The following is a 26,504-nucleotide window of genomic DNA, read 5'->3' as shown; positions in this document are numbered from 1 at the left end:
TCCTGAGTCATCTGGATCCAGCGGCCTGATACTCATCAGGACGACTGGAGATGTTCCAGGATGCAATGGGAGACCCTGGTCCTTTCAGGTTAAGGCCTTTTAGCATTCTCACTCTGAGTGAGATACACCCATTCAATGAATAGGCGACAGAGGACGTGGAATACTACATCTGCTACCTTTTAATGTGCTGGTTAGGTTTACTGAATTGTTTTGTGCCTTTTTTACTCTGTGTTATAAAGGACGGATTTTTGTAAAGGGGTGGAGTACACTGCAAAATATGATATAAAAACAAAAGGCATGAATAAAATTTTTTTTAAAAGAATGAATAGGTGAAAGACGGTCGAAAAGAGAAATACAAGTACTATCTATACCAAAATATAGCAGCACTTTTTGTGGTAGCAAAAAATGAGAAACAAAGCAATTACTTGGGCAGCGTATGAGTGTAACAGTAAGATTTGGGATGGCATGACCTTTAAATATATGAAGTGTCATGTAGAAGAGAGCCTGGACTCATACTCCTTACTCAAAGAAGGTGAACCTGAAGCTAATGGGTACAAATTACTAGAAGGAGACTTTGGTTACCTTATGAAAAAAGTTCCTAACAATTAGAATTGTCCAGAACTGGAACGGATTGCATGGGAAGACATGGAAAAGACTTACTTCAACTGACAGAGTGAAGTCAGCTGAACCAGGAAAACAATACATGCAACAATGTATGCAGCATAAATGAAGAGCACCTCCCCCACTCCCACCCCCCCACACGCTGAATGCAGTAATTACTAAATAGCAAGCTTGTTGTCCAAGAAGAGATGAGAAACAATGCTTCCCTTCCTTCACTGGAAACGTACGGAACACTGCACACCCTATCAGACTGTTCATGTGATAAAGGTGCAGAGGGATATTTTCAGAAATCAAGGGGATGGCAAAATAAATGAACATTCTCCTCTAAACCCATGAATGGGAGATGGGCTGTTCTTTGCTCACCGAGGCATGTCATCATCGATATTGATCTCACAGAGATTCTTCTTGGCTTCAGTGTCATAAAGACGCACAGTCCCTGCCCCACTACCGAGTAAAAGCTGGGGAGGCAAACGTGAAAGAGGAAAAAGAAAAAGAACAAAGTCAATAACATCTGCTAAGTGTGTTATGGCCTCCTAGATCACGTGTGGTTCTCAGCAAGTGAAGCTTCAAGGCAGCTTCCACACTAGCCCAATATTTCTATACAAGTGAAACAGTTCAAATGTAAACAAAAGGGCAATCTAGCAAGCGACTGGAGGACATGAAGGCAATGGCAGTCAAAGGGTACATATGTGGAAGGGGTGTCCAACTCTTTGTGACCCTGTGGATCATATCATGCCAGTACTGTCTATGAGGTTTTCTTGGCAAGGAAACTGGAATGGTTCGCCAATTTCTTCTCCGCTGGATTAAGGCAAACAGGGTAAGTGACTTGCCCAGGGTCACACAGCTAGTTAAGTGTCTGAAGCCACATCTGAACTCATGTCTTCCTGACTCTAGACCCAGCACTCTATCTACTGAGGCACTCTGCTGTCTGTATGGAGGGAGCAGGCCTTATTATCCACCCATTTATCTCCTGAATTTAAAGGATGACTGAATATCTAGGAATGCTTTGGCTCTTTCCACAGTCCAGATGGCTGGGCTTGTTGTTCTCATTGTTTGGTCATTCTTCAGTCCTGGCCGACTCTTCCTGACCCCATTTTGGATTTTCTTGACAAAGATACAGGAGTGGTTTGCCATTTCCTTCTCCAGCTCATTTTATAGATGAGGAAACTCAGTGACTTGCCCAAGGTCACACAGCTATTGCCTCAGGCCAGATTTGAACTCAAGAAGATGAGTTTTCTGCACTCCAGGCCTCAAACTCTATCCACTGTGCCATCTAGTTGCCCATGGTTGGGTTATTTCTCCCCTAAGACACTGTCTCACAATCTATTGATTCTGATACCATTAAGGGATCAAGGATGTCCATAGCTGAAACCTTCTCCCTAAATTGTTATAACCTGGGAAGAACTTTTAATGCAGCATCCGAGGAGAAATAGCAAAGAAACAGAAGGCATAGTCTCTCACCTCAAGAACAATACAATCTAGATAAGTCAATATAACTGAAAAAATATTTTCAAAACATACAAGTTAATAACTTAGGGCTGTCCCCTGATAGCATTTTAAACAATGTAGGTTAAGTTTTGAGAATTAAGAGGAAACAAAGGCTGAAGGGTAAAAGTGGTTTCCTATAATTTACAACTGCAATAAATTATTAAGTATTTTCAATGAATATTTTTGGTTACAAGGTATTACCCTATCAAAATGGAATAGGTAATTTCATATTCACTATTTAGAAAATCCTACCTCATGAACACAAATTTCAAAATAAAGAGGGAACCAATGTGAATCTGATAGACAACTACAATCACAGGAAGTGTGAAAGGAGCCCTTATGTAACACACCAGTCTTAAGTTATTTTCTTTACTTTTAGCAATCAAAAGGAGAACAAGGAAAGAATAAATAGGGTCAGTGTGGAAAAGGAGGGAGAAGGACTCATATAATAGATACCAAAAGTATAATATGGGAGGACTGGGCCTCCCCAATCTTGCCCAAGAGAGCCTGATCTCCCTGCACAGGAGGCTGGCCTGCTGTTTCTGACCTAGGTCAGCTTACCCCTCCACAGGCAGTCTGGGGGTCCCCTACTCCTAAGAGCTGACTATGCTGGTGCCAGACTTAGTGCAGATACCCAGTCTACTTGAGCCTTACTGTACCCACAATCAAACTCTCTGCTTGCCTCAGCCTTTCCAGCAGAAAGGTTTATAGGAGCCTGCTGCCAAGAGAACTGTCTTTAAATTCCACCATGCTCTAATTACAAGTCTTAGTGACACAGGCCCTGGTATTATAATCATACTGTCACTCATACAGGCAATAGGAACACAATGATAGCCAGGAAATTCTAGACATATGGTACTTAAATCTTCCCTACAGGAAGGAGATGTAAAAGAATTGTGCCTTGGTTGTTTCTCATCATGGCCTCAAATCCCTAAAGTTATAAGGATACTTAAAGCTACATGGTTAAGTGGTTAGCAGGTGGGAAGAGGTGAATTTTAAGGGATCTCTACAAAGGTTTTCAGAAATTCAAAGACTGCAAAAATGGCAACTCAGGTAATAAGGTTACTCACCAGCCTGTCCCGTTTAGTGGCCCATTCTAAAGAAAGAAGTGGTGACTTGGAAATAGAAGAAGCTTTGGTCTGCATGATGGGATTGAATGACCACACCTTGATGACTCCATCCACATCTAAGCTAGCAACCCTCCTCCCAGAGCAATCCACTCTAAAGGAGAAAAAGAATACATATATAATTGTCAGTGTTCTTCTTCCTTGATCTTACAATTCTCCCTGACAAAGTTTAGATTATTTTGTTTGCCAGGGGCAGTAATGGAATATTAAATTCAAAAATACCTAATCTAATTAATAATGTGGTATCTTAAATTATTGAAATTTAGGAATCCAGTACAAAGAAAATCCTAAATTCTAAGGACCTAAGAATTCCTAAGTCCTAATACACTCTAAGAAAACAAATGTTTTGACTAATCCCTCTTCCAGGCTTCTCCCTGAGCTCTTATCACAACTGAAAAGAGTGAAGAGCTGTTCCACCAAATCACAGCTTCTTCTGTGCTCACTACCTAGAAGGCAAAGGAGGGTCATTTCACTGGGACCCTTCTAGCCTAAAGAGAAGATAAGGAGGGAATAGCCACATAATACCATTAACATGCAGAAAGAAAAAGGAATTATATTTGTTCTGTTTGGCTCTACACAGCAGAAATTGGACCAAGTGGTAAAAGTTATAAGAATATCAGTTTTGGCTCACCATAAAATACTACCTCAATTAGAGTTGTCAAAAATAGAATAGGCTGCCTTTGTAAGCAGTAAGTAAATATCCTCTGGTAGAAAGTCTCAAATAATTTGTCAGATTTATGGAGAATGGAGAAATATCTGACCAAACAAGAGACAGAGAACATTATGAAGTGCAAAATGGATAATTTTGATTACATTAAATTGAAAGCTTTTGCACAAACAAACCAAAGGCAACCAAGATTAGAAAGGAAGCAGAAAGCTGGGAAAGAATTTTTGCAACTAGTGTCTGTGATAAAGGCCTCATTTCTAAAATACATAGAGAACTGAGTCAAATTTACAAGAATACAAGTCATTCCCCAACTGATAAATGGTCAAAGGATGTGAACAAGCAGTTTTCAGAGGAAGAAATTAAAGATATCTATAGTCATATGAAAAAATGCTATAAATCACTATTGATTAGAGACCTGCTAATCAAAACAACTCTGAGGTACCACATCATACCTATCAGATTGGCTAACATGACAAAACAGAAAGAGATAAATGTTGAAGAAGATGTGGGAGAGTTGGAACACTAATTCATTGCTGGTAGAGCTGTGAGCTGATCCAACCATTCTGGAGAGCAATTTGGAACTATGCCCAAAGGGCTACAAAAATGTACATGCCCTTTGACCTAGCAGTATCACTTCTAGGACTGTATCGTAAAGAGATCATAAAAATGGGAAAGGGTCCCACATGTACAAAAATATTTATAGCAGCACTCTTTGTAGTGGCCAAAAACTGGAAGTCAAGGGGATGCCCATCAATTGGGGAATGGCTGAATAAATTTTGGTATGTGAATATAAAGGAATACTATTGTGTTATAACAAATGATGAACAGGAACACTTCAGAGAGGTCTGGAAGGACTTATATGAACTGATGCTGAGTGAAAGGAGCAGAACCAGGAGAACTTTGTACATAGCAACACTCACAGTGTGTGAGGAATTTCTCTGGTAGACTTAGTCCTTCACAGCAATGCAAGGACCTAAAAAATTTCCAATGGATTCTTGAGGCAAAACGCCTTCCACATCCAGAGAAAGAACTATGGAACTGGATCACAGAATGAAGCAGAACATTTTCTTTTGCACTATGTTTTGTTTTATGATTTCTCCCATTCATTTTAATTCTTCTATATGACTAAGGTAAAAATGTATTTAATAGGAACGTATGTGTAGAACTTATATAAGATTGCATGCCATTTCAGAGAGGGAGGGAGGGGGTAAGGAGGGGGGTGGGAGGGGGGAAGAAGAGAGGAGTGGGGAAAAAAAATCTAAGATACATGGAAGTGATTGTAAAACACTGAAAACAAATAAAATAATTTTTTAAAAAAAGAGAGTCTCAAATAGAGAAAAAAATGATACTAGTAATTCTACTGCAGCTGGGATTCATACTTTGGAAGAAGACTAGACTACATGACAACTACAATTCCATCTAACCTTGGATTTTTGATTCTCTATTAGATTAAATGGAATAACTAATTAAAATCAGAATCATGAGATCATCAGTTCAACTCCATCTCTTTGCAGAATGGGGCCTGAAGATTTCTGGACTCCTAGGCATTTATTTTTTCTAAAATCTTGGGGATAATATCACAACCTCCCATCCTCACTGTCAGTCCTCAATTCCTTCCCTGCAATGCCAGGTAGCAACTTCCACTAGCTATCTTGAAGGCACCAGACAGAAAATTCCAGTTAGAGGAGTAAAGGCTGTCTTGACAATGGGTTGGTTTTCTATCACTGCCACCTCTAAGCTGCTCCTAGTCCAGTTACTCACCTGCAATGCATGATGGAAGAGTGATGTTCTCCATACTCTTCCTGGCTCAACACAATGAAAGGCTGCTCAGTTCGGAAGCCACTCCCTTCTACACCAGCTCCAGAAGCTCTGGTAATCAGGTCTGCTTGTTCAATATGAAGCTCTGGGGAAGGCTCTGTCTCTGGGCCACTAACTTCTGTTTTCTTTTCTGGACCCTATCTCAAGCAAATAAAATGAGTAATATAGACAGGATATCTACACTCTATTTTCCTTATTTTTTTCTTAATGGTATTTCTTTCCAATTACATGTAAAAATAGCTGTCAACATTCATTTCTGTAAAACTTTGAGTTCCAAACTTTTCTCCCTCTCTCCCTCCCCTCTCCCCTAGATGGCAAGCTCTCTGATACATGTTATACATGTACAATCATGTTAAACACATTCCCACATTAGTCATGTTGTCTACACTCCATTTTCAACTCCTCTATTTGTAGTTTTTCACAACCTGGCCCCTACCTACCTTTCCAGCCTTACTGCTTCATGCACTCTACAGCTGAGTCAAACAGGCTGAAATAAACTTCCAGTATCCCTTGGAAATTCAAAAGCACTTTTCAGAGCTACCCTAATGGAGTTGTAAAAAAACACCAGCAGATAGGAAGGAGGATGGTACTTACAGACAAAGCCACCCCCAATAACTCAAGGAGTATCTTTAAAGAAACCTCAGGTAGGGTAGAGTTCAAGGTTTGGCTTCTAAGGCTGTCCCCATCTCCCCTTCAGGCCTGGGGTCATTTTTTTATTCAGGAAGATGGGCCATTTTGGGCATGTCTCTGTATGGCTAATGACATGGATCCACTTCCTCATATCAATTATTTTTCCTCACCCAACTGTGATACAGTCACACTAAGTACAACAGAATATCAGTATCTTCTTAATCATCTATATGTCAGATATGCAGATCCCTGTCCTTATGCTTTTTCACAGATATCAAAGATTTAAAGTTTTCATTGCTGACAAGAGCAGCCCATACACATCATAGGTGGAGCTGCTACAATCCTTATGACTCAACTAAGTGTGCGGACAGTACAGGAGTCCTTCCTAAGTTCTGTACAAATGGTCTTGTACAGAAATGTTGCATATGATAGCTGGCAGTCATAATTATTATATAATATGCTAGCATGGAAAAGAACCAAGCTAAAAAGGAGGGGCAGGGATGGAGAGGAAAGAGGACACAAAAAATTCTCTCAAATGAACTGTCAAAACAAAATTCAGTTCAAATTAATTAAGCAAAAAACAATCCTTCACAAACAAAATGAAGTAAAAAACATTAAATATTTCTACATGACTAAGAAATCAGAATAGGCTTAACAAATAAAATCTGAGCTGCAAGGAAAACTTCTCCGCCAAAGCTCTGAATTGTTAAGGTAATACACAAAAGACTAGCTGTTGGCTCTTATGGAACAGAGGGCCATACCTGAAAAGACGATTTGGACAATAGCTCTTTTCTTTCTTTGCCGTGATCCTGCAGGCGTTTCTGCCGATGATGTGCCAAACCAGGCTCTCCAGTTGATAAGCCACTGAAGATGTTCTTTCCATCCTTGACTCCTGTTGTGACTTCCTTTCCTTTAAGGGTCTAGAAGACAAGAATTAGAACAATGGAAATTGATTTTCAGTTTATGCCCAGGTCACAGCAGACAAGAAGAACAGAAAGAGGAGCTTCAACATGGCATCATCAATGCCATATTTTCAGCTCTCATTTAGTATTTGTCTATGTTTTTCAAAAAGCTTAAATTTTACTGTTTCAGCCAAGCAGAAGCTCAATGGCTCCATAAGTAAATCAGGAAATCTGGATTTTCAAGTTTCTATTTATATTTCTAACAGTAATTATGTAGGATGAAAAGAATATCACCACTTTTCTACCTTAGTTTTTAAGATTTACAAACCAGGAATAATGACTTTAATCTACTAATACTTAGAAGATGCTAAGGTAACAAAAACTTTCTTTTTTTAAACACACCCCACAAAAGCCTCTGTAAAATGGAAAAGTGTCACAGCACTCTCCATGGTCCTAGCAAAGTGTATATGACTGGGCAGGATGATAGTGAAACGTATGGCATTTAAAAATGATTACTAAGAAGCCAAGAATTCTTAAAAAGAAATTCTAGGATACGTAAAGAACTCTAGTCAGTTTTAAAATTTGGAAGGAAAAGATTCTGCTATGGCAAACAGTAACGTATGCGACTTTCCTTAGCTACACGTCTAAGACAAAGAACCTGCAAACACTCAAATATGATCTATTTACTTGGCAATAGAATCAGAAGAAGTAAAAAATATTTCTCTAAAGATACAAAGACAACATGGTAAACTGAAAAAAGCAATGCTCTGTGAGAAGGTGGGTATCTAAGGACTTGGATTTAGAGTTTATGCAACACTGACCAAATTATTTACTCTTTCTGGACCTGAGGTTACTCCTTTATAAAATAAGATGGTTATAGATCACCTTTAATATCCTCTCCAGCTCTAAACTCTGAATCAAAATAATGAATAAGAAACATAAGTGATACTTTCAGTTATTTTTCCAATGATTGTTGTGCCTTTGGAAGAAAAGAAGATATGCTACTCTATATGATAAAGCAACAGTCATTAAAACCATTTGGCATTGATGAAAAGAGAAGTAGATAAATGAAATAGATCAGATATATTTCAAAGGATTTTTCCTCACCCAACTGTGATACAGTCACACTAAGTACAACAGAATATCAGTATCTTCTTAACCATCTATATGTCAGATACGCAGATCCCTGTCCTTATGCTTTTTCACAGATATCAAAGATTTAGTTTTCACTGCTGACAAGAGCAGCCCATACACATCATAGGTGGAGCTGCTACAATCCTTATGACCCAGCTAAGTGAATCAGAAATAGACAAAGGAGAATCAGAAATAACGAAACTCAATGTTTCATAAACCCCAAACCATAAATTACATAAATCATACTCCAGCTCTCAGCTCTCGACGTTCTGACTAGCGCCCCACACCTGGAACTTCTTTAATTTCCAAATAAAAATCTTACTTTCTACAGGAAACCTGTCTCAACTTCTCTCAATTCTAGTATTCCCATTTATCCTGTACATAGCTGCTTGTGTGTATACTTGTTTACACGCTGCCTCCTCCACCCCGTGAGACTGTAAGCTCCTTGACAAGGGCAGGGCCTGCCTTTTGCCTCTTCTTGTATCCCTAGGGCTTGGCACAAGGCCTGGCACACAGTGAGCACTTAATAAATGTTTACTGATTGATTGAAGAGCTCCCTGTTGGATAAGTACTACTAGAAAAACTGTAAAAAGTGTGGCAACAATTATACTTAGACTAACTTACTAACTTACATCATATTCTATTTCTGTATTAAAAGTGAATACCTGAATATTAAATACCATAAAAAACCCAGAAGACCATATACCTTTCCCAACAATGGGAAGATTCTTAAAGAAAGGAAATTACAAAAGATAAATAATTTTGATTACATGAAATTTAAAAGTTTCTGCTTAAACAAAATTAACGCATCTAAGACAAGAAGAAAAGGAGTCAAATGGAAAAAATATAATTTCTCAGATAATGATCTGGCATCCAAGATAACTTAAGAGAAACACGTAAGACCAAAAACCATTCTCCAACAGATAAGTGGTCAAAGGTATGAGCAAACAGTTCACAGCTTGCAAAAGAATTGAAAATTAATGAAAGCATGAGAAAAAATGAAATCAAAACAACCCAGAGATTTAACAACAATGACAAAAGATGGGAATAATTAATGTTGGAGAAGCTATAGAAAGATAGGAACATCTTGCATTGTTGGTGAAATTGTGAATCATTTTAGAATGTAATTTGGAATTAAGCAAACAGAATAGCAAGATTCCACTATTATGTATATATTTTCAAGGACATAAGTGATAAAAATAAAGTCCCAATATACATCTATACATTTGTAGCAGTATTTTTGTGGGTAGCAAAGAACTACAAATAAAGTCCATCAATTGGGAAATTACTAAAATTGTTATACATGAATGTAATGTAATATTACTATGCTATATGAAAGAAATCTGATCAATACAGAGAGGCACACAAAGACTAACACAAACTTAGGCAAACTGAAGTAAGCAAAGCTAAGAAATGATATAGACAATGACAACAATGCAAACAGAAAGAACGACAACCACTGAACAATTTAAAATAGATGTTGCAAAATAATAAAGAACAAGAATGACCTCAGGAAAGATATATAAGAAGACACTCTTCCCACTCCTCTGAAGAGCGGGGAGGTCCATGGTGTGAAACAATGCATATATTTTCAGGATTTTTTTCAATGTATTAATCATTTTGCTGACTTCTTTTTTCTTCTTTGTCTTTTTCATTAATAAAAAGTTCTTTGTTACATGGGATGGGTCTCTAGGAGGGGGAAATGAAGGAATATATGGGAAAAACTGGTATTCTATTTTAATTTCAATATATTTATTGAGAATCTAATCTGTATCAGAAGTTGTGCTAGGTATTTCACAGAAGATACAAATAAAACATGGTACCTGCCTTAAGGAATTTATATATTAATAGTGTGGCATAAGTATATAAATAATTACTTATTTACATATTGCAATTAACAAAAGCACATAAATAACTATTCTGTAACGTAGAATATAAACAATATGAGAGGTACAAAGTTCCAAGAAAGCTCAAAGAAGAGAAAGATTATATCCCTTAGGGTAGAGAGTGGAGTTTCAGAGGATGCTTCATAAAGGAGGCAGTGTCTGAGATGGGCTTTGAAAAGCAGAGATTAGCATGAGGAAGGTATTATAGGCAGAAAGAAAAGCATGAGCAAAGGCCCAAAGGCAGGAAAGTGGCAAGAACAGAGTTCACCTTGGTTGGAACATAGGGTATAAAAAAGAAAGTAATGAAAAGTGATGCTGTGGCCAGAGCAAGGAGGACCAAGTTAAGCAGTTTTTACTTAATTCAGTACACAATGGAAACCCATTACAGCTTTTAGTAGAAAGGTGAGGAAATAATGTTAGTTTAGCAGCCGTAGTAAAATGGATTGGGGAAAGGGACAACTAAAGACTGGAATACTATGCTCCAAATCACTACTAATTAGAGAAATGCAAATTAAAATAATTCTGATCTCACACCTATGATAAAAAAAAGAAAATGATAAATGTTGGAGAAGATGTGGGAAAATTCAAACACTAATGCATTGTTGACGGAGCTGTGAACTGCTCCAACCATTCTGGAGAGCAATTTGGAACTATACCCAGAGTACTATAAAACTGTGCATACCCTTTGATCTAGCAATACCACTTCTAGAGCTATATCCCAAAGAGATCATAAAAAAGGGAAAAGGACCTACATGTACAAAAATACTTATAGCAGCTCTTTTTGTGGTGGTCAAGAACTGGAAATTGAGGAGATGCCCATCAACTGGGGAATGGCTGAACAAGTTGTGGTATATGAATGTAATGGAATACCATTGTGCTATAAGAAATGATGAGCAGGCAATTTCAGAAAAACCTGGACAGACTTACATGAACTGATGCTGAGTGAAGTGAGAACCAGGAGAACATAGTACACAATAACAGCCACATCATGCAGTGACCAAGTCTGTTAGACTTAGCTCTTCTCAGCAAGACAATGATCTAAAATAATTTCAAAAGACTCAAGATGGAATATGCTACTCATGAACCATGGAGTCTAAATGCAGACTGAAGCATGCTCTTTTCTTTTCTTTTTTTGGTGGTTTTTTTCCTTTTTGTTCTGATTCTTCTTGCACAACATGACTAATGTGGAAATATGTTTAATTTGATTGTACATGCAATAGACTATAGCAGACTGCATGCCATCTTAAGGAAGGAGGAGGGAGGGAGAAAGAAATTTGAAACTCAAAATCTTATAAAAATGAATGTTGAAAACAAAAAAACAAACAAAAAATAAATGTAAAATTTTTTTAAAAGACTGGAATGTCAATTCAGAGACTACTGATATAGTCCAGCAATGGAAGCCTGAAAGACACAGGCGGCAGAGGTAACATGACAGACAACATTCAGAAAACAGAACTAACCAAATGGAGAGAAGGCAAAAGGAAAGAGCAGTCAAGAAGAGAAGCTGATGTGAGGGAAATGAATCTGGTTTTCACATTCAGAGTTTTAGAGACAATGTGAGGGAGGGATTGGGGTAAAAAGAGAGACAAAAAGTCATCTACACACAAATACTTGCTGTCTGAAGGAGAAACACTCTAGTTCTAGGGCCTGCTATGATGAAACATTTATTCCTCAAGACTTTGATTTTTACATGTCTAAATTATCACAGATTTTGAAATTCACTCCTCAGTCACAAACACTACAGGCTGCTACCTACAACATGAGAAAGGGGAAGGAACATTTCAAAGACTATTGTGTGTCATACAGTTAAAGCTGATCTCAATCAGCTTAAAAGACAGTAGGGAATCTCAAGAGTTAGCCAAAACTTAAGAAGCACACCATGCAACAATCAATGGTAAAGTTCTGATTTCACTGTCAGAATGAAAGACTTGAGATGAGAAGGAATGTGACACCTTTCCTCTCTGTCCCCTTGGCTCCTCTACTTATCCCAATCCTGAAATACTAATATCAAAGAAGACACAAGAAGAAGAAAAAAAAGAAAAGCCTAAAGGTAAAGAAATCCAGGCTCTAATGTAGAACGTGAAGACAAATATAAAAAAGTGACCATGTACCTTGGAAATATCATCAGATGTCAGAAATGTGTTTGGGAAGTAGAAATTAGACACTCACCTGATTGTTAGCTAACTCTTTTTTCACTGAGGACTGTGCCTGAGGGGGACCCGGAGCTGGAGATACTCTGGAGGGACTCTTCTTACTCTGAGGCAACAGGGCGGAGAAGAACCCCATCTTGGGGGAATGAGAAAGCGAGGCACTCCTCTGGCTACATACCATGACACTGGTCAAAACAGAAACACAACGTTGTTACGGAGTTGAAGGAGGAAGGCACAGCAGGACCATGGAGCTACCAGAGACATGTGAGGTATTCCTTGTCAGGGCTCAAGCTGTTTGGTTAAGTAATAAGCTCCAAGCTATTGGCTTCCCTGGTGTTGTTTCATAGTATTAATGGAATCTGCTGCTTATCTGAAATGAGAGCATCACTTCTCTATCCTTCTTACAGAGCTCCAGTGTTAAGAAACTAAGAAAGTTCCATCACTAAAAGGCTTTGCCTTAGCTGGCTATTTCTCAAAGTCACTAAAGTATGTGTCATCTCATTTTCTCACCTAAAACTTCACAACCACATGCAGGCAAACTACATTAGAGAACAGTACTAAGAATACAAAAGGCTGGGCTCATCACTCTCGGAAAGAAGGATGGTACATGCCGAACAGACACTCTGGGACAGTTCTCTCAACCACGTAAGGTAAAGTACATAGGGTAGAATAATGAAACAAAGTTATTACTAAGATAATACCATAGGGTAAAAAGTAGAAAAAAGTACAAAGAGCTTAACTACCAAGTTCTCCCCAATTGAATAAATGCCACATGAACTCACAGTTCTGAGTCTCCCAGGCGGTCCATACTGGACACATAATGAGGGAGTTTATGTTGGACCACTGCCTCTTCCTCCTCAAGCTGCTGCTCTTCTTTCTTCATCCGATGGATTTCTGCTTGCAATGCAAAAAGCTAGGTAGGGATGGGGTGAGTTAGAAGGTATTCTCACCTGATCTTCCCTCAGATCTATGATGCTTCCTAGCTTTACCAAGTCTTTACCAAGTCTATAAACCTCACGATCCCACAACATCTTCTCTAAAAAAAGAGCTCAAAAAGTAAGCGTGCCACATCAACACAAGTACTGTCTTGTCAATGAACATGTTTGGTACTACTCTGTGGTATTAAAGAATTTTTTCCACATATAAATCATACCTCTTACTATTTGAAAAATATAGGCTTCCTGTTTCAGTCACAAACAGAAAACATGAGATTCCAAAATTGTAACTACTAGAAGGGTAGCAAACATATTCCCCATTGGAGGGAAAACCAAAACTGGAAGAAGGAAGTCAACCCTGAAAGACCATCAAGAAGATTCTATGACTATCACCAGTCTGAATTAACGGTAAGTATTTGGGAAAGGCCTTCATGTTCATTAAGGGAAAGTGACAGAGTAGCTGAAGTACTAGAATGGGCATCAGCAAGTCTTGGGCTCAAATCTACCTCAGAGGCTTCCTAGTTCTGAAACCCTGACAGTCACCTCACTTCTCTGCACTTTGGCTTCCTCGGCTGTAAAGTGAGAATAAGAACACTCATCTCACAGAATAAAAGGAAACAACGTATGTAAAGAACTGTGCAGACGGAGTACTACAGAAATATCCGCTCTTGTTATAATTAACATGGAGGGGTTCCTCAAAAGCTATGCCAACAGAGCAAACATGTGGGTCCTCACAAGCGAAGCAGGTTTCAAGTATGAATGTGGTGAAACAACATCCCCTCCCCCAAGAAGAAGCCTAGCTAAGAGGAGAGAGGCTCATCAGCAAATCAAGAAGAGTCCCCTTAGGAGGGTATGTGATCTGCAAGAGGGAAGGGCAAACCCTCACCAATGGACCTTGGGAAATAATAACGTCTCAGAAGGGAAAGATACTTACGCCCCAGATGTTAGTATATTGGTGTTCTACCCAATTAAAGTCCTAGTTCTTTTCTCATTCATCTATCCACAACTATTTCTCAATAAATTTGTTTTTAAGGCCTAAATGGAAGATATGTAGGAGTACAATTATCACCTGGGAACAGCAATAGGCATTGCTTGTATACCAAGACCACCTTCTCCTCCTCCTTGATATAGCCTTGCCCATTCTCTCCTAAAAAAACTTTTCCCTCTCCTATTTCTTTAACGTACAATGTACAGACTCACTTTTACCTATGCCAAAACAATTAGTGCCAAGAACTATGATTAACTTCTCCCCATTTTTCAATTTATTCTCTGCTGTACCAGACAGACCCATCCCATTCCTCAGTACTTTTTGTCCAGAAAAATTAGCACTGAAAATGGGGAAGACCTTGTAAAGATCACTTTGTTGGGTAAGTTTTTAAGTCAAAAAACTAAAATGGTTTCTTTCAGTAACTTCACCTAAGGTATTGGGACAAAATTTCTATTTCCCCAAAAAAACTAGAGATTTTTAAAGTCTGCCCTTAGTCTTCATTTGCTCATTTCAGGCATGAAAGGGAACTCCTCAAACTATTCAGACTGTGGGACACCTATGATCCAACTCTGGATATTAGACTGAGTTGAAGAAACCAAAAGCCAAAGAGCCACCTAGAAGTCATTTCCATAGCTGCAAACAATCCAAATTTATGCTACCCAGAAAACAAAAATATTGAAATGGTCTCTGGTTCTCAAAAAGTAGAGGCCTCAGACTCTGCAAATACTGATGTGGCTAAGCTCCCCCGACAACAGGCCAGGAGGCCCTCCTTCCCTGCTGCTTGTGGTCACTGCTGCTACCTCATCACATGCCCAGAAAGCAGAAGGAAGTGCTCTCAAAGGAGTGAAGCTGAGCAGAACAAAGCAGAACAAACCTTCTGACGCAGGACTTCATTTTCCTCTTGTACCTGAGAAGTTCTCTGACACTCAGCCTCAAAGTTCAGGATTACTGGCACTGGTGCACCAAGTTAAAGAATAAGCCCACCTGCAAAACGTTTGCCAGCAATTCCTACTCTCTCTGGCACATTACAGATGTTTAGTGAAGTAAATGACACAGAGCACATTTTTTTAATGTTTAATAAAACTGTCTGGACTATGGCAGCTCTGGTGAGGTACAAAGAATACTGGACTTGGAACTACAAGACCTGGGTCTAAATACCAGCTCTGCCACTTTATAGCTGTGTAACCTTAAACAAATTACTCCCCTCTCTGAGCTCGAGTTTCTTCATCTGCAAAATGGGGATATTTATACTACCTACAATTCATCAGATGAAGATCAAATGAGATAATGAATGCAAAGCTATTTGTAAACTGTAACACACTGTATCAATGTCAGTTGTTATTATTAATATTAATACTTTATGACTAGTCTAATTTCCATCAGAACACTGCTTAGGAGCATGTAAAAGTTTACCGGGCCAGCAAATACAGATGTTAAAAAGCCAAGTTTAAGATTTCTATCAAATGACAGAAATTTTTACTTTTTTACATTTGGATTTGTTTTACAGTGATCCTTTTTTTTTAAACAAATTTGCAGGTCCCAGGCCAGATATTTTTTTTTTAAAGTAGTAACTACATATAACAAAGTCAGGTCTTAGCCAGCTAACAATAGGCAGTTGACTAGATGAGATCTTGGAGTCTTGTGACTCAGCAGGCATGTGGCCAGTTGGTCTGCTGAGAAATGTGAAAATCTATCAAATGAGGGAAAAAGATCACCCATTTGCTTCCGTCTTTTCAAGCTGAACATGGATAGCCTTACTCTACAGGGTAAGATTTACAATACTGCATGACAAAGTGTTCATGAGCTTGTACCGTCACCCAGATATCCACATGCATTCACACTTTGGGACAAAGGGTCCTTACTAACATCCCAAAACCTAACAGCCTCCGTTAAAATAGAGAAAACACAGTTTAAACAGGCAAAACAAGGAGGACAAAATAGATGCCAATAACATAAAGAAAAACAACAATGACAGACAGCAGACAAATAAAAAGAAACACAACAGAACTCTCCTCAGTGCAGAGACGTCAAGTGTACTCACATCTATAACACTTCCAGTGAAGCACACTTCCCTCCTCTCAGTGGAGAGGGGGTGGATTACAGGTGTGCAACGAGGCATACATAATCAGACATGGCCAGCCTGTAGATTTTTTTTTGTTTCATTACACTTCTCTGCTGTAAGGGAAGGTCTTATTAGGGTAGGAGGGATATATGAAAGCTCTGGAAAGTGGCAGCTTTGCTTTTTTAAAAAGCATCAACAAAACATGAAGGCAACTTGGTTAAGTATTTAAAGTGCTGAACACAGAGTCAAAAAGTTCTGAGTTCAAATCTTGCCTCAGGTACTTAATGGCTGTGTGACTTTGGACACATTATTTAATAATCCTGGACCTTCAGTTTCCTCAACCTGTTAAATGAAGGGGTTAGTCAAATGGCCTCTGAAGTCACTCCTTGCTCTAGATCCATGATAAACTTAAATTTTTTTTTTAAGGCAAAGCTTTTTCCAACATCACATTTCATCTAAAACTGCTTCTTGTCTTTAAAGTATCACCAAAATAGTCTGACAGAAGCACGTCTCTTGAATAGGCAAATGTTCATGCTATGACTGCTCCCAACCCAAGTAACCAATATCTCCTCTCCAAGATCACTCACAGAAACAAGGTCAGAAACAAGGAAAAGAACACTCGAAAGATGAGGGCAAAAGCAAGTGAGACATCTATCTCAACCTCACAAGAAAACGCTTCCTCCCATAGGCAGAGACAGCACCCAATGGGTGGCATTTGGTAACTAGAAACTTATCAGTATTTCACCAGGTGTCCCAACTCAAAAGAAAGCCTCCCCTTTTATCTCTAGTATTTCAAGGCAAGAGTAGAGAAAATAAAGGCCATAGTCTTCATGGATCTCAGGCAACCACCTTCAAAGATAAAAACGATTAAATGGCCATCTAGATTTAAACCAAAAACCCAATTCCACTTCATCACATCCCTGTAATCGCTGTCTTCTTCCCAAAGACCTCAGTAAGAGAGCTCCATTTGCTGCCAGAATTAGAGTAAAAGCTGAGACTAACTAAAAGGGAAGAAATTCTAATTCTCGTTCTTTTCTAAATTATATTTCTAGGGTATTATATATTGGTTAAATAATGTCCCTGGGAGCGTTAAGTGCCCTCAGTAGTAGCAAGTTCTGCTCCAAGGTGGATTCAGTCAAAGAGCAGCACTTAAGAACCTAGAGGCCTCAAGGCCACAGGTTCCCCAACCCTGTCAACGAGGCAATAGATTTCTTCTCTTTTTGGCTACTTTAGCTTCCATGACTAACAGAAGAAAGCTAGGATCCAGATGACGTGGTCTACTGTTCAGTAATAGCACCATAATCCTTCCTACAAGTCACACCCTGACAAGTTTTAAGAAGCATAGCAGCAGAACTGTGACCCTTCAGAGGTCTATGGTAGTAAATAACTTCATTTTGAGAGCTGCTTGAGGCTCAAAGATATCCAATAACTTGCTCATGTTCACACAGTTAGCAAGAGGCAGAGGCATTTGAGGCCAGGTCTTCCCCATTCCAGGTATATTACTATCCATTACATTTTGCTGCCTCCCAAACAAGATGCAATATTCTTCTTGTAATATATTTTACATATTAAAATGATAAAGCACTGTGAAAATAAAAACACCAGCCGCAAAGACAAAAGGTAAAATTGTACAGAGTGGCTCAGGGGAAGCCCACAGAAACAATCATTCCCAAAAGTCCTCCCCTTTATCCACTCCCAAACCGGTGGAAGGATATGCATGCAGTGAAACAGGACACTCAGGAAGTTGTGGAGCGACACAATGAAAGTGTCAGCCCACTGCCTGGAGAAGTAGGTGGCAAAGGTAGGGTTGGTATCTGGAGATGGGAGAAAGGGTAGGATGAACCAATCCTTCCACTCTGCTTGGTTCTGGAGTTCAGTGGCCTGCTTCACAAAGAACTCCTGAGCTTTATCATTTCTGTTTGTCTGCCAGTGACACAAAAGAGAAAAAAGAGTCAAGGAGTTAGATTCTTCTATGCTCTATATGTATACACTATACATATAATCTATGTATACATCGAGGAGCAATCCTGATACCTCCACTACTAATTCAAACTACTGACGACCCCAAGGCCCCAGAGTCATTCCTCCAGATATCATGAAGGAAACAGTCACTGACCTCAAGCACATTCCTGTGTTCAGGTGTTGCTTAAAGAGACTCCAAGAATGCAAAATGACAAACCTGTAAACAATTCCTTTCTAATTTTCATGTAAAAAAATATCTGTTCCTCAGGCCAAGGAAAATCTTCACAACAAAATGGTAGGGGAAAGAGAGCCTAAGACTTAAAGGGAAGAGAGAAATAGGAACCAGAGAGACAGACTGAGGTTTAAGGTGCTACACTAACACTATGGTTAGAACAAGGAGACTGTCTGCCTCATAGCCACTTTCAGGATCCGCTTTTGTGGTTCAATTAAAATCTTTTCCAGATGAGAACGTTTCCTCTCTAGGGAAGATAAACCATATTTGCCTTATGCAAAGCCCCCAAGCCCTAGGCACCTGGATTGTATAGATGAGATAAAAACGGAACAAGCTGGTCTTTAGTTTGTTGACAGCAGGCCGATAGACATCCTCCAACCGGCTGAAAAGACGGCGCTCAAGGTAGCTCCAATAATCTCGAAGTGCTGCCAGGTCATAAACTTGCATTAGCTGCTGCAACTGATCCACAATCTTATCCACCTGAGAAGAGCATGGGATAGAAAAAAAGAGGGGACAAGGACAGCAAGAAACAATGCTTCAATTAATTCAGTCTCTTTCTGCCATGAAGCCTTCTGACCATCAAAAGAAACTTGCTGAGCCTTTCATCATAAAAAAGTTAACGTTTATTTACAAAAGCTTCAGTCATATGCATTGAAAATGGGGAAGATTTTTTTTTAATTTAATGAACTTTAGATATCTGATTCAACCCCATAGTCATAAAGTTTTTAGTATAATGAAAATCAGAAGCCTTGAGTTCTAGCTCAGGCCCCACCAAAGTCTAGAGCTGAAAACCTGAGTAATTAATACACTTAGCCACCTGTAAGGTAAAGGGAATGAACTAAGATAAGAACCACTAATGTACTTTCCAGCTGTAAAATCCTATCCTTCCTGGGTCCTCCCAAGGCATCTTTGAGATGTGGGAAACTTAGTTCTAAACTCCCTTCACGTGATTCCCCCTATTTACCTTCCAGCCAAGCCGGTCTGCTGGCTCCCTGGACTGAGCCTCTACTCAGAACAATCTCCTTCACTTTGCTGAGAATCTCCAGCTTTCTTCAGCAGGCTCCAACCAGAAGCCTCTCCTGAGCCCCCCAGTCCTCAGTATTCTCTCTCTCTCCCCCAGCCTCGAGGGGTGCACAGAAAGCTGGGCCTGAAGCAAAGACCTGGCTCCACATGCTGACATGGGCTAGCTGTATCATCCCTCTGGGCCTCGGTTTCCCCATCTGTATAATGGTGTATAGAGGTCAGCAAACACTACGTGCCAGGCTGTGCGGAGTGCAGAGGGCACCAAGATGGGCAGAAAGCAGCCCCGGCTGTCAAAGACCTCGCCATCGGAGCGTCAGCACAGAGTAAGCGCTTACTGACTTCTACACAGGAGAGAACAGAGCGCAGCACCGTGGCTTTGGAGCTGGACAGGCACTTGGCGGTCCCCGAGCCCAGCCCCCACGCCGCACCCCCTCACACGGCGCTCCGCGTACGGACAAGATCAATACGGAATAAATCGGCCTGGACCGCGGAAGGGCACCTGGCATACCGAAGGCGCTTAATGAGTGCCGGTCGGATGGGGTCGCAGAGCGTCACAGGACGTTCAGGTTTCTATCCGCAGAGTCACCCGAGGACGCCACTCCCCGGACGCACAGACAACCCAGCGGACGGGGACTGGTCACCTGCGGCCCGTCTCCCACCCCAGGGCCCCGGCACGCAGCAGGCACTTGATAAGTGCCTCAAATAAGGCCGGCGGGGCGGGGACGCGAGGAGCCTGTTTACCGAGAAACGGCCATCCGGGGCGGCACCGCCGGGGCAGAAACCAAACTAGCTCATTAAGCCAGAGGGCCGGGGCTGCTCGGCTCACACGTGGAAGCTCGGCCGCCGCTGGGCCGGACATGCCGCCGCTGCCCGGGGCGCACCCCCGCCTCCCCGGGGGTCTCCGGAGCCCCGCGGCGGCCTCCTCACCCGGAATCCCTTCTCCTTGTCCGCCTTGATCTCCGCGTCCAGCTGCCGCAGCGTGTGCGTGAAGCCGCGGAAAAGCAGGTACTCGCGGACGAGCTCGTCTGTGCGCTCCACGGCCTCCGCCATCGCGCCCGCCGGGAGCCGGAGCCGGAGCCAGAACGGCGAGCCGGGAGCGCGGAGGCGGGAGGCAGGACCGAGACTCCGCCCCGGGACGGCCTAGACGAGGGAGGAGCCGCAGCGGCAACCGGCACGCGGCGGGGCGGCGGGGCGGGGCCGGGCCGTGGGCGGCGTGTGACGTCATCGCGCCGGTCCCCCCCCGCCGGAATTACACGTGGCCACGCCCCCTTCGGAACGCGACTTAAATATCACGCCCTCTCCTGCCACGGGCCCCGCCCCCATTCTCTCCAAAGCCGAACCTCCCGGCTGGTCAGTTCAAATGCTCTCTATCCATCCTCTATCTGTCTGTCTGTCTGTCTGTCCGTCTCTCCATTTATCTATTTGTCTCTATTTCCTGACCCAAGAAAAGAACACTGGCACTCCAGATGTTGGAATTAAGCTTACTAAAGAAAGAGAGAAGGGAGCAGTGCGGAGCGGCTTGGCCCAGGGCCCCGTGACAGATGTTCTTCTAGCTCCCCACCCGCAGACTCCTGGAAGCGTGAGCGCCCTTGGCTGACGGCCTCCGCCGCCTCGTCCCGCTCCTTCAGACCTTGGCGATCCCGCTTCTGACCCGCAACGTGCTCCCAGGGTTCTTTCCAAGATTACGGGCCACCTCTCAGTTGTACGGCCAGTCCCTGGCCCATCTGCTTCCCCACTTCTAAAGCTCGTCCCGGCACAGTCTGCTCTAAGGAGCCTCCCAAACCTCCCTGGCCTTGTTGTTCAGTCACTTGACTTTACATCTCCGAGAGGAGAAAGTCCACAATTTCCTTAAAACTGAAAGCACCGTACTATCCAGCAGCGCCAAACAATGGATAAAGAGAAGCACCACCATCCCTGTTAGATCAAGAGGAAAGTACCTCCTCCACACCCCGGACTGGAATCTGATATCTCCCCACTCCCTAAAAGCTGGCATTCACCAAGGAAATTCAGGCAGACTTGTTGCCTCCTTTGACCCCCAATAATCTCCTAATACTGTGGGGAAAGAAATAGCTCAGCCACTTAAGGAAGGAGGATAGCAGAAAACTTTGATAAAATTCATGGCATATCCTGGCCCTCACCCCATAGTCATGGGAAGCTTGACTGTCCCACAGGGATGGTTCTACATCTTCTGCCCTCCCCTAGACTGTTTCTTTCTCCCCATCCCTGCTATCAGAAACAAATCTGGATTTAGTAGGAATAGGAAATTTATTTTTTATAATAAATAGCTAGCTTTAGTAGTAGTGCTTCAAGGATTACAAAATGCTTCACGTATGTTATATCACTTGATCCAATGATTACAGTATCCTAGCTAGATAAGATATGGTTTGTAGCACACCCTGCATAGTAGCCATATATTTTCCTCCTCTTTCTTCTATTTGTATCTATATGTAATCCTACACATAGATACAGGAGTTTCCAATATCTATCACATGAATTTTTCCTAGGAAAACACATCCTTTTCAGGACCTTCTTCTCCCAATGAACTTTCTTTGTCCATATAGAGTTCTGGGAGATTTAATCCAGAGTGTGTCCTTACAGATATAGGTGTACTGCAAAGGCAAAGTTTGACCTCCTGAACCCTTTTTTCTTTCTATTAGCTTCTAAGGAACAATTTTCTCCTATATATTCTTCTTTGAGAAGTTCTTTTTCTTCCTCTCTGATTAGTCTTCAGTCTTCTTTGCTAGACCATCTCTTCCTTCCACCTCATACTCTGTCCTGGGCCTTTTTCTCTTATAAATCCATACTCCATTTTGGGGATCTCACTCATTCCCATAACAGCAACTATTATGTCTTCATTGTTAAGTGTCAGATCTTCCTATCCAGTCCTAATTTCTCCCCAGAACTAGGGTCCTATACCTTCAAGAGTCTTCTAGACATCCAAACTGGATTCCCACCTACTCCTCATACTCTACATGTCCAAAACTGAACTCACCATCTTTTCTGTAAATTGGCCCTTCCTCTCAACTTCCTATTTCTGTCAAGTACACCATTATCTTCTTAGTCTCTTAGTCTCAAAAACTTCCCTCTCTCTCACCCCTCATATCTAATCAGATACCAAGTCCTGTTGATTCCACCTCCACAAAATCTCCCTCAACCATCCCTTCTCTTCAGACATGGCCACTATCCCTGATTCATGTACTTTTTGCCAAGATTATCATAATAACCTCTTAAGTGATTTTCTTGGCTTTTCAAAAGTTTTATCACCTCCGGGAAAGGCTCCTTCTGTGTATTCTTGATGTGATTAGATTGCTTTTCCCATTTTTTTTAAGTTCCTTTTCTATTTCTTCCTGCACTATATCAAGACTAATACTAGATATTAGAATCAAAATGTAGTGGCTTTACTGTCATTGATAAAAATAGTTTGTTGTACAAAACATGCGGACCTTTTCCATTTTTTTTTTTTGTCTGGCCTTCTGGTTTTGTCATGAAGTACTCTCAAAATGACTTGGTGGTTTAAGTGGGTCTCTTTTATACCTTCCCCTTAGAAGCACTGAGTCTTGCTGTTTTATGATATGATGCTGTACCTAATATTCCACAATCTTCTTTCATAAGACGATATAAATGAGTTAATTTTGTAAACTTATGTTGTCCTTGACTAAAATATATTTTCTTTTGGCAAGAAGATCAAATATTTGCCAGTTGTGGTAGTTTCTAGATAATTTTGGTCTCTTCATTATGGTGGTAATTAGCTTACCTTAATTAAACTTCCTTAGAAAACAATGGTTATCTCTATTAATATCTATCCCTTTATCCATTTACCATTTTTCCACATCAGTGGCCGATTTAAATGGTCTGGTTGGAGTTATTTTTATTTCATGCCATATCAGCTTCTCATTTTTATCCTTTCTTCTAATCTGATATTTTTACCTTTGCTCTAAAAGTCTAAGGTTCTGTTGTACCTCAATGTGGTACAGTGGTAAGAGCACTGGATATGGTGTTGAAAGTCCTGGGTTTAAGTCCTGGCCTCTCCATTTATTAACTTTATTCCCTTGGGAAAATTACTTAATCTTCACAATCATCAATTTCCTGGTCCAAAAAGTGAGGGAGTTACACTATATAATTCTCTTTAGATCTATGCTCAATAGTCCTGTTAACTTTTGAATGCATTTTTTTGTAACATATATACCACAGTTATCTGTGTTTGTGTCTTATCTCCCTAGCATACTATAAATTTGATGAGGACAGGGCCCATGTATTTAATATTTGTATCTCTCCCAATACCCACATACACATTTACAAAAAGCCAATGTCTGACTTTACATAGACAGTTGATTCAGAAATGACTCTTTATTAACCACTTGCTTCCTGTTAGTTAAAAATCTAGTCAACTTCATTTTTGTGATGCCATTCAGTGCTTACCATGTTAAGTGGCTAGGCATGAAGTTGGTTTTTTGTTGGTGGTGGTTTTTCTTTTTGTCTACACATCCACTTTCATTTCTTGATCCTGGACCATATATTTAAATATATTTTCCACCAGCCTCCTCTATGCTTTTGCACTGAAATCACAGGGTATAAAGTATGTGATGATTTAATTTTTGCTTTATTGTGTTTTGGTTTTAATTCAATTTTTTTTTAATTGTCAAGCATTTGGGTTTTTTCTTCCACCCAACTTCCCAACATTGAAGGGAAAAAAGGAAAAAACAAAACTCTTGTAACTAATATTCGAAGTCAATTAAAACAAATCCCCATATTGACCATGTCCAAAAATGCATGCCTTGTTCTGCATATAGTCTATCACCTCTCTGTCATGAGGTGGTTAACATTCTTTATCACTAATCCTCTGGAATCGTTTGACCACTGCTTTGAATAGAGCTGTTAAATCTTTGAAAATAATTGAATTTTATATTGTTGTTTTTATGCATCATTGTTCTGATTCCTCCCACTTTACTCTTCTTACCAGTCTGTGCCGGTGTCTTTGAATCCATACTCTTCACTGTTTTTTATAGCATAATAATATTCCATTACATTCATATGACATAATTGAACTATTCCCTCATTGATGGGCATACACCCCTCCCCAATAGATTCCAGTTCTTTGCCACCACAAAAATAGCTGATACCAATATTTTTGTAAACAATAGGACCTTTTTCTCTTTTATCTCTTTGCAGCATAAGTCTTCTGACATTTCCTTCTCCAGCTCATTTTACAAATGCAGAAATTAAGGCAAACAGAGTTAAGTGTCTTACCTGGAATCACACAGCTAGTAAGTGTCTGAGGCCAGATTTGAATTCAGGAAGATGAATCTTCCTGACTTCAGGCCCAGAACTCCATCCACTGTACCACATTATGATCTTTTTTTCTTATTGTTCAAGACTCCTGTAAATGTTACCTCAAATTGTCTTGGGGCCGAGAGTGATGTCAGAAGACAGGAGAACTATTTGGGGACAGTTTAGCTTGCTCTCTCCAAACTAGAAATTACTTGGATATAAATTCATGATAAATTAAATAAAATTGTTTCTGGAAGATCTGAGCCTAAATTTCAGAGTACATTATTGGTATTATTTTTTCTTCAACACTGAAGTCTCATAGCAAGTAAGTGGCAGAGCTTAGATTTGAATCCAGTAGTTAGGGAATGAAAACAGATTCCATTCTGTTGTATTTAACAATGGCATCTCCCTGTCATGTTTTTGTGCCACCTGACTATCCTCAGGCATACCTGGGATCTGCAGCAACTGCTTCTCCCTTCCTAATTGTAGGCCCAGCACTCTATCCACCAGACCACCAAAAAAGTATTCAGGTTCTTTTTAATACTTTTAGGTATTTGTTCTAATACTAAAGAATTTTTTTAATACCTTTAGGTGGTACAGTGGACAGAGTACTGGGCCTAAATTCAGGAAAACCCTGAGTTCAAATCTGACCTCAGACACCAGTTAATTTCTTTGAAATAGCACTATTAAACCACAGTGTATTGAATTTAATCTCAAAGACACCCTAAGCTTTTAAGTCTTACATGAATTCTGAACCAAAAATATGGCTAATATTGTCTCAACCAATGTGAATATGTGAATAAGAGCAGGAACCCCGGGCCCTTTTCCATAGAGTGTGCATGAAGAAAAGTCTGGGGATCACAAATATTTGGTATATAAGAAAAATAGATGCTGCACAGTGTGTCCACGTAACCTGAAAAGGAAAACCCAAGAGTAGTAATTGAAATTATAAAATTGTTAAAATTAAATATCCCCTTTAGATATCAAAGCCTACTCTTCCAAATTATTCATCTTTAAGATTATATATCTCACAGCTCTTTTGAGTGACTGCAACTCTGCTTTGCTCATAGAGCAAATTTAGAGACATCTCCACTCCAAATGTTCATGTGAACTATTTGTGCCCAATCTGTGGCAGAGTCTTCCGAACTCATATTGATCTGATCAGCCACAGCTGGACACTCTGTATCTTGACCCCAACATAGTGATGTCATTCTGGCCCTCTTCAAGAATGAAAGATACCAACCAACCAACCAGTTTTAAAGTTACCAAATAGCAACTAACACCCCCCCACACACACACTCACATATACACATACTAATTCTAGAGAATCAAGGACTAAATAATAAAAATATTTTGGAATATTTGGCTCCCAATATAGTCTCCATCCAAACCTCATTGAAGAGGTGCATTTTTCAATATACTTTAGTCAGAAAGGAAGGACTCTCTATCTCCTGGCCTCTGGAGATATGTTTCTCAGAGGCTCTACCACCATGCAAAGGTTTTCAAGGGCCATCCCCTTTAGAATATTACTTCACTGTAAGAAATGATAAATATGGTGATTACTAAGAAGCACAGGAAGACAAGTGAATGAAATGAAGTGATGTAAGATGC

The 26,504-nt window shown here is 40.3% G+C and overlaps 1 protein-coding gene across 3 annotated transcripts in view; it reads right to left on the bottom strand.

Annotated features, from left to right (window-relative positions):
* WDR91 (WD repeat domain 91) overlaps positions 1–20,845 on the bottom strand; it is a 34,013-nt gene extending 13,168 nt beyond the window's left edge. The window contains exons 1-10 of one of the 3 annotated variants that reach the window (XM_072652688.1): positions 20,553–20,845; positions 18,903–19,082; positions 18,124–18,331; positions 15,221–15,303; positions 13,206–13,336; positions 12,443–12,608; positions 7,113–7,271; positions 5,665–5,858; positions 3,180–3,330; positions 985–1,079 (exon numbers count right to left, since the gene is read on the bottom strand). In XM_072652688.1, the coding sequence (XP_072508789.1) occupies positions 985–1,079; positions 3,180–3,330; positions 5,665–5,858; positions 7,113–7,271; positions 12,443–12,608; positions 13,206–13,336; positions 15,221–15,303; positions 18,124–18,331; positions 18,903–19,082; positions 20,553–20,675 (1,490 nt within the window). In that variant the 5' untranslated portion in view covers positions 20,676–20,845. Of the gene's footprint in view, positions 1–984; positions 1,080–3,179; positions 3,331–5,664; positions 5,859–7,112; positions 7,272–12,442; positions 12,609–13,205; positions 13,337–15,220; positions 15,305–18,123; positions 18,332–18,902; positions 19,083–19,566; positions 19,988–20,133 lie in introns of those variants that run through there. The other 2 variants (XM_072652689.1, XM_072652690.1) reach the window with 2 other exon arrangements.
* Between the last annotated feature and the right edge of the window lie 5,659 nt (positions 20,846–26,504).

The sequence above is a fragment of the Notamacropus eugenii genome, chromosome 3 (genome assembly GCF_028372415.1).
Source record: "Notamacropus eugenii isolate mMacEug1 chromosome 3, mMacEug1.pri_v2, whole genome shotgun sequence".
NCBI lineage: Eukaryota > Metazoa > Chordata > Mammalia > Diprotodontia > Macropodidae > Notamacropus > Notamacropus eugenii.
Note: the sequence above shows the minus strand (reverse complement) of the source record. Positions and strands in the feature narration are given on the sequence as shown.